General features: G+C 45.8%; 1 protein-coding gene across 4 annotated transcripts in view; it reads left to right on the top strand.

Moving 5' to 3' along the window:
• Window positions 1-3314: 3314 nt before the first annotated feature.
• KIF16B (kinesin family member 16B) overlaps window positions 3315-8859 on the top strand; it is a 325669-nt gene continuing 320124 nt past the window's right edge. For 3 of the 4 annotated variants that reach the window (XM_011962694.1, XM_011962686.1, XM_011962670.1), the window contains exon 1: window positions 3315-3520. In XM_011962694.1, the coding sequence (XP_011818084.1) occupies window positions 3474-3520 (47 nt within the window). In that variant the 5' untranslated portion in view covers window positions 3315-3473. The remainder of the gene's footprint in view (window positions 3521-8859) is intronic. The other variant, XM_011962678.1, reaches the window with a different exon arrangement.

The following is an 8859-nucleotide window of genomic DNA, read 5'->3' as shown; positions in this document are numbered from 1 at the left end:
ACTGCACTCCAGCCTGGGCAACAAGAGCGAAACTCTGTATCAAAAAAAAAAAAAAGTATATATATATATACACACACACACACAATAAAAATAAAAATGTCTTTCACTCATCCAATTGAATTTTAAAATCATAGATTCTTAAACCTTTTCTATGCCGTGGACCCTTTTGGTTGTTTGGTGAGGGTAACATTTTCAGAATAACATTTTAAAATGCATAAAATAAAATAAACGGGATTACAAGGAAAATCAATTATACTGAACTATAACTATCAAAATGTTAGAAAGAAATATGATCTTAAGGTAGGTTTGTTATTTAGTGACTCCCCTGAGTACCCACCCCTTCTTTGGGGGGCCCCCTCCTACATTGACTGGGCGTGGCCATGTGACTGCCTTTGGTCAATGGAAGTTCAACAAAGGCTTGTGCATAGGGCGTGCTCCCCTGGAGGGGTGTCTCGCCGCCAAGAAACCTGGAAACTGGTCTAAACTGAGGATAAAAAAGCAAAATGCATCAACTTTTCCTCACCCCAGCTGAGCCTAGACCCCAGCCACAAAGCCCAGGTGACACCAGCAACCCACAGAATTGAGAAAAATAATAACTGGTTTTTGTTTTAAGCCTCCACATTTTTGGCAATTATTTTTATCCATCAGTACATGACTGATATGGATCCCTAAATTCTATTACTGACCTTTTGGGCCCCGGATTTAGAGGTTTTTTTTTTTTTTGAGACTGGGTCTCTGTCCCTCAGGTTGGAGTACAGTGGTGCGATCTTGGCTCACTGCCACCTCTGCCTCCCATGCTCAAGCGATTGTCCCACCTCAGCCTCCTGAGTAGCTGGGACTACAAGCACATGCCACCATGAGTGGCTTTTTTGTTTGTTTTGTTTTGTCGTAGAGTCAGAGTTTTACCGTGTTGCCCAGGCTGGTCTCGAACTCCTGAGTTCTGGCAATCCATCCTCCTCAGCCTCCCAAAATGTTGGGATTACAGACATGAGCCACCGCGCCCGGCCTAGAGCTTCTGTAACTGTTTTTCACTATCAGTATTTTAAGCTCTCACAGTTTGCGTAGAGGTCATCTAACCCCTGCCTCCTTGCAGGGAGGGTGGCAGCGGGCAGCATCTTCACTCCCCGAACGTGCTGGAAATGCCACGTCTCAGGCTTCCCCTCTGACCTGCCCATAAGAAGCCGCAGTTTCACAAGACCGTCAGGTGATTCCTTTAAACATTCAAGTTTGCAAAGCACTTTAAAATAGGCACACTAAAGTTTCAGAAGATGAGCAAACCCCTTATCTTATAATAATCTTCCCCTTCAGAAACTTCCTTCACGCTCCAATAGAAATATTTTCTGCTAAGAAAGTGCCCGTTTCATATCGTCTGCGATGATCAAGCCTTACTGCCTCCTATTGAAAAGCTCCAGGCATGCTGTTTGTTGTCTAAAGCGTCTGCCGGGGGGCGATGGTCCGTTTTGTGTCAGACGGCAAAGTCGTGGTTGGACAGGGGGCTTATAAACACGTGTAGGTTGTTGGAATTACATTAACGAATGAATGAGCAAAACCTTCTAAACTACCGACCAGTGAAACCCCGATACAGAAAATCGCTGTCATGAGTAAGCTAGCACTCCTCCTGAAAAGTTTGAATACTGAACTGGCCAGCGTCCGCGCGCCGACGCTCCCCAGGTGGCCGGAGTTACCCGGAGCAGGCGTGGTGGTCTCTCAGCCCCGCGCGTTGGGCCCACACAGTTTGTCCCCACGCAGCTCCCATATAAGGCGGGCCCCTCCCCTGCCACCGGCAGCTAGGGCGCCGTGCTGGCTCCCTGGCGGCTTCTCAAACCAACCCCCCGCTACTGCGCATGCTTGGCCCGCTCGCCTGCTCCTTAATATCCTGCTCCGGGTGTTCCTGCCAACCGTTGGTCAAATTCGCACCCAGCTCTGCTCCAGACAGGGAAAACCCAGTGATTTCTGCGCTCTAGACACAAAGGGATGCTATGATCCCTGCTGGCCCTAGAGGTCCAGGGAAGGTTATGGAAGATAATTCTTTGTGTAAGTGGGTTGCGTATTTGCATACATCATTCCACTTGATGCTTTCGCCAACTCTATGCCGTTGTTCCTGATTTGCAGACGAGGCAAGAAGCCTCAGAGGCGCCCAGTAATTCAAAATGGATGGCTGACACGGCTAGTGTTGGAGCTAGGACTTAAAAACAGGAGCTCTGCCTCCATTCCTTGAGTCCCCCATTATAGCTTGGCTTCTTGGAGGGGCTGCTCCTGTGGCTAACAGGTGGGCTTCTGGGTGTGTGTAAACGATTTCATGCATGCTCGATTCAGTGAATGAATGCATTTACCGTCAACACAGGAAGGGAGGTGGAGCTCACTTCTACCAGAGGCCCTAGGCCTTAAGATACCAGTTGTCGGCCTGGCGCGGTGGCTCACGCCTGTGATCCCAGCACTTTGGGAGGCTGAGGCGGGCGGATCATTTGAGGTCAGGAGTTCGAGACCAACCTGGCCAACATGGTGAAACCCCGTCTCTACTAAAAATACAAAAATCAGCCGGGCGTAGTGGCACATGCCTGTAGTCCCAGCTACTTGGGAGAGTGAGGTAGAAGAATCCCTTGAACCCGGGAGGTGGACGTTGCAGTGAGCCGAGATCGCACTATTACATTCCAGACTGGGTGACAGAGCGAGACTCTGTCTCAAAAAAAAAAAAAAAAAAAAAATACCAGTTGTCTTCGCCTTTAACTCCCTTATGATTAAAACTAAAAATTACTAAAGTGTAACAAAAGTGCAAAACAAGTCCAAATAAGGTTTGATTCTAGCCAATGTAACGACATTCCCGCACACATTTAAAACATCCAACGCCCTATTAACCGCTTGGAGCTCCTTAGGGTAGCAGAGAAGGCCCTAGCGGAGTTCGCCAGTAACAAGCTGTGATCATCTTTGCGACTCAGTTTGTTCGAGGGTAAAATGGATGAGTTAACTCATGCTTGACTGGGTGAAGTCAGGTCCTTGCTAAGGGCTGAAAAACTGGCTTTGGTCATCTGACCCCAGGACTGTGATCCTTGCCGCTGGCTTTAAATTGCTGCGATCCTCTTCTCTCCAGTTTTTCAGGCTATAAGAGTGGGTTCTAGTTTTCCTGAAACCATCCGTCCCTAGTCGCCCTCCGTAACCTCTGCGCCATGGTCCACAACGTGGCCCTTCCAGACTAGGCGATCCCGGAGGCTGCGCCCAGGCCCCGCGGCCCCGCCCCTCCGCGCCGCCCGGCAGTCGCCAAACCGCGGCGCACGGATCACGCGGGCCGGTGCCGCTCTGGGCATGCTCAGTGGCCTGGCAGGTGGGGCTGCCGCGGAACTCCAGGTCCGGCCGGGAGCACAGGGGCGGGGGCGAAAGGGAAGTGGGCGGGAGCCGGGATCTGAGTCGCCTGCGTCGCCGGCGACCGCGGAGTTCTGGGCTGGTGGGACCCCGCGCGGGCTGGGTCGGGATGAGCGATGGCATCGGTCAAGGTGGCCGTGAGGGTCCGGCCCATGAATCGCAGGTGAGTGGGGCCGCCCGCGCCCCGCCCCCTTGTCGCGCGCCCACCCTGAGGAAGCCTGTTTCCAGCTCCCCCAAAGCCAACCTGGACTTAAAAGTGTCACTGGCTGGTCCCTGGCCCACCGGGCCTAAGCTGTGGCCTCTGGGGGCCTGGAGGAGTTCGTGCACTGCTGTCCCGTTCACATTGCCCTGGAGAGGACCCTGGTGGTAAAGGAGAAGAGTCTATTAATTCCCTCCTTCCTATTAACTTGAGCTTTTCCTGTTCCCCCTTTAAAAAACCATCAAGGGAACATTACCATGAAGATGTAAAATAGTTGGGGGGAAGGTGAGAGTGCTGAGGGGGGCACCACGAGCTGTCAGGCCAACCCCTCATTTCTACCAACTCAGAAGTTCTCTTAACAATTAACCATGCTACTTTTTAATCTTTCAGTTAGAGATGATTTTGATTCCGTGAATCTCTAATCCATAACTAAGCAGTTCCTAACTTTATGTCAGAGACGACTCTGACAAAGTCCTGACTCCTAGAAAAAAGTCAAGGACGCTTTACACGTGTTTGAAATATTCTGATATTAAGAGAGAGGAAGAGTGTTACACACAAAATTTAATCTTGTTATATATTTCTACAAAGTAATGCTTTTCAGAATCCTTATCTTCATTCACTGAAAAGTAGTCTGTGCTCCCTTTTTAATGACCTCTTTTAATCAGTTTAGAAAGATTGTTTGGAAAAGTTACTTTTTAAATTGGTTTGACTTTAAAGAATGAAGTAGACCTAAATGGGATGTGTCCTCAAAGGTGATAGGCGAGGTTCACACAGAGCCCTTTGATTTTATTGACTTCTCTACCAAGTTGGTGGATATTTGACTTAACATAGGCCTTTTTTGCTTTTGTCATATCAACTTGTGGAGGTTAATGTTTGGTAGTTCTGATGCCTGATTGGGGCATCTGAAGACCATAAAATCAAAAGATTTCCAGAACCTTATTTGACTCTTCTGAATCTGTTTCTTCTCTTGGCAAGTAGGGAATCATTATTTTGGTTTGTAATCATTAAAACCCAGTGTTTTTAGAATCTGCTTTTTGTGACTTTTGAGTTATTTCTAAAGCTGTTTAGAGTTTGACTTTTTTGCTCAAAGGGAATATTTATGTTTCTGTGTACATTCAATCATAGAAGATAAACTTTACAAAGATTTTTCTTTATTATGGATTTTCATTGTATGGAAGTTCTTTTTCTTCTTTGGAATAATATGAGCATATGCTAGCAAATTGTGTTGTGTAACTTTAGAAAGTATTTGTTAAGCACCTACCAAACACATAGCATTGTGCTGGGTGCTGTCTGGGATATAAGCGGAATGAGACCTGGTGAGCCCGTGATCTGGTGAGAGAGGGATTATGTACTGGCATGAGTCTTGTGAAGTATTGGGCCTGCTGGGACAGGAACTGTGAGTTCAGTGCCTTGCCAGTGTAGGCCTGGAGCCCCGGGACATGGAGGGATGGCAGGAAATAAGTCCAGAGGCCTTGGGCTTTGAGGAGGCAGGTTCACGTGATGTTATTTATATTCTCAGTAGAGAACTCTGGTGGTGTCAAGATTGAGGTAAGAGGCAGGTGATCAGCAGTCTGAGCCAGAGGTGAAATGGGAAGGCAGGATAGTTACACGAAGACCATTCACTGGCAGAATTGGCAGGATTTGGCAGCTCACTGGATGGGAAGAAGGGGGAAGGATGTGAGCGTAGAGTCATTGACTGAGGTTTGATGCTGAAGGAGGCGAGTTAACGATTGAGGAAGGTGGACAATGAAGTTGGTGTGTTCTCTCTTGGATGTGGAGAGTTACATGAGATGCAATACGTGTCAAGTACAAGCACAGAGCAAGTGTTTCACGCATGTTGACCTTGTTCATTATCTGAAGTGTGGGAAGGACATCCATCCCGCTGCTAGAGGTGTTCAGCAGAAAGCTGAAAACGCGGGGTTAGGTCTCAGGTGATTTGAGCATCGACATTTGGAAATCTTTTGCACATAAACCACAATTTAAGGATGTTACGTGAGAATAAAAGGGAGCCAGGGATTGGACATTGGGATATGCCCCTCTTTAGGATTTCAGGGAGAAGATTGACTTGCAGTCCATAGAGGAGAGCCAGCACAGCAAATAGGCATGGCAGGAAAGGGAGAAGAGCATCCTGAAGGAGGTGGTGGTGGTTAGTGTCAAATATTGCCGGGATGATGAGAGTAAGATGGTGTCCTTGGTCTTGAAGACAAGGCTACTTGATAACCTTCCCAACAGTACTTTCAAGGAAAGTCAATGATTCAGAAGTTGGCAGTGAGTGGAAAGAGGTATATAAATTGGCAACTGAATATACTTGACCTAATTTATAAGGAAAGACATGCGTGCTACAATAGTGATAAAATGCCATTTTTTAACCAGCGAGATTGATAAATATTAACTGAGCATCAATTGCTGGTAGAGGAGTGATGAAACAGACGCCTCTGCATTGGTCACAGAAGCATAAAGGATCAAAACATCTGAAACTTTCATATTGGGAAATTTGACAGTAGCTGTCAAGATTAGAAATCTTTATACTTAAGCAAAAAATGCTTCCCTAAAAAAATTGGAAATCTATAAACTCTTTGATCTGACCATTTCTAGTTTTTCTAATTTCTAATTTTTATTATATGGATTATATTTCTGCCTACAAAGATCTATGTGTAAAGATGATGATTTTTGCATCATCGTTATAACAAAAAATCATAAATGACCTTAATATACAAAACTGGGAAATTTGTTAAGTTACGGCCTAAATCATTTGGTGGAATGTTATGCAACTCTTAGAAAGAGGGTGTTGATCTTAAAAGAGTTCCAAGGTAGAGGATTGAGAAAAGCAAGATATCCACAGTGGAGTAAAGTTGTGTGTATGTGTGTGCTAACAAATGTACACACACACACACACACACACACACAGAGATTCATCTGTATGTAATGGTTTATAAGAAACCTAACACTGATACCTCTAAAGAGGAGGACTGATGATGAATCCATTAGGCAAAGGTGAAAGGCATTTTTTTCTTTTTACTGTTTGTTTTTTTCTCATGCGTAGTTTTATAATTAATACTTAGAATTAAATATTGACCCAGCAATGCTTATTTAGGTAATTTTAAAAAGTCACCTACAAAATTCATTGGCACTGGAGAAGTTTCAGTGGGTTGTGAGGAGGATTGAAGGAAGTTGTTAATAATTTTTTTAATGTTAATCTTTAGAGTAGTGGAGCCTCAGGCAAAGGGAAAGCAACCTACAGAAAAACAGGTCCCAGGGTTATTGGAAAGTAAGGACTGCTGGTGGTGGAGTGTTGAGTTTGACTGAGTTTCTAAACTAGGGGCCTTTGCAGTAATCAGCGTTGTAAGGAATATGAGTGCTCGATTCAGGCTAAGATGTGATGAGATTATTTTTATTGCCTTGTGGCTTTCAATTATGTGGCAATAATACCCATTTCAAATGCAGAAGTGATTCTGTTGCATAGGCAAAATAGTAGCCACCTTTATTGAGACTTGACTCTGTGCCAGACTCTCTGGTCCCAGCCCCAGGTACAAAATCCAGTTGAATCTTTGCAGCTATCTTGGCATGTAGAGACTATTATTGTTATGCCATTGTACAGATTGGGAGACATAGTTTCTTGGTGTGTTTGGACTGCTGTAACAAAATACCATAAACTGGGTGGCTTATAAACAACAAGCATTTATTTCTCGTAGTTCTGAAGCTTGGGATATCCAAGATCAAGGTGCCAGCAGATAGGCTGTCTTGTGAAAGCCAGGTCCTCATACATAGTCGATTCCTGCTGTGTCGTCACATGGTAGAAGGAGCAAACAGACTCCCTTGGGCCCGTTTTGTAAGGGTACTAATCCCATTTACAAGGACCTCATGACCTGTTCACCTCCCAAAGGCCCTACCTCTTAATACTATCTCAGTGAGGGGTTAGGTTCAATATTTGAATTTTAGGGGGACACAAACATTCAGATCATAGCACATAGTTAACTTGCCCAAAGTCAAAGTCATTTTCTTAAGACAGTCACAGCTATGCCATTTTTTTTTTTTTTTTTTGAGACAGGGTCTTACCCTATTGCCCAAGCTGGAGTGCAGTGGCGCAGTCATGGCTCACTGCAGCCTCAACCTCCTAGTGGGCTCAGGTGATCCCCCTGCCTCAGGCTCCTGAGTAAGTGGGATTGTTGGTGCACACCACCACACTTCGCTAATTTTTAAAATTATTTATAGAGACGGGGTCTCCCTATGTTGCCCAGGCTGGTCTCAAACTCCTGGGCTCAAGTGATCCTCCCACCTTGGCCTCCCAAAATGCTGGGGTTACAGGTGTGATCCACAAAAGAGTTGCAGTTGGGTGTGAAAAACACTGTTGTGGGTTCAAGTGAGATAACGTGTGTGGATAAAGCTCTCCACACAGAGCCTGGCGTTCAGCAAGGGCGCCATGAAAAGTGCTTGTTGTCATTACTGTTATTTTTACAGTTTAATAATTGTAACTTTATTCAAAAGCAAGTATTTAAAAAGTGCCAAAAAATATTTACTGAGTGCTGGTGATGTGCCAGCTTCATAGCTATGTTTTATAATGTGCTTGCTTATCTGATAGGGCAAATTCACCCCATTCTTTCTCTTGTTTGACTGTTCTCAGCCTTTCTTCCTGATTAGCCTCTCGGGTAGAATCTAGTGTCAAGTCTATCAAGTTCAGGAGAGAAAAAGAAGAAAAAACCACCAGTGGCATTTTGCCTGGATTAGATATCTTTAGCGTGTACTGACGTCTCCCCTTTTGAAAAGAAGATAGTGTCAAAGGGAAAGTAGTTCATGGTTAGCCTCTTAGGTCAGTGATGATGAGGACAAACATGTCTTGTATTAAGGACAAGAGGTATCTGTCAAGGCACTGCCAGGTACCAGGTACTACGCTTGTTCTTTTTTCTTTGAGATGGAGTCTCGCTCTATCCGCCAGGCTGGAGTGCAGTGGGGCGATCTAGGCTCACTGCAAGCTCCGCCTCCCGGGTTCACGCCGTTCTCCTGCCTCAGCCTCCCAGGTAGCTGGGACTACAGGCGCCCACCACCACGCCCAGCCAATTTTTTGTATTTTTAGTAGAGATGGGGTTTCACCGTGTTAGCCAGGATGTTCTCGATTTCCTGACCTCGTGATTCACCCGCCTCGGCCTCCCAAAGTGTTGGGATTACAGGCCTGAGCCACTGCGCCCAGCCCGGCCCTACCCTTGTTTCTTTACCTTGGCAATTGCGTTTCTTCCTCCCACCAACTGACTGACTGATAAAAGCCCCCACTTTTTTTTTTTTTTTGGGACGGAGTCTCTCTGTCGCCC

Source organism: Colobus angolensis, unplaced genomic scaffold (genome assembly GCF_000951035.1).
Source record: "Colobus angolensis palliatus isolate OR3802 unplaced genomic scaffold, Cang.pa_1.0 Scaffold117, whole genome shotgun sequence".
NCBI lineage: Eukaryota > Metazoa > Chordata > Mammalia > Primates > Cercopithecidae > Colobus > Colobus angolensis.
The sequence above is the reverse complement of the archived record's forward strand: the minus strand, read 5'-3'. Positions and strand labels throughout refer to the sequence as shown.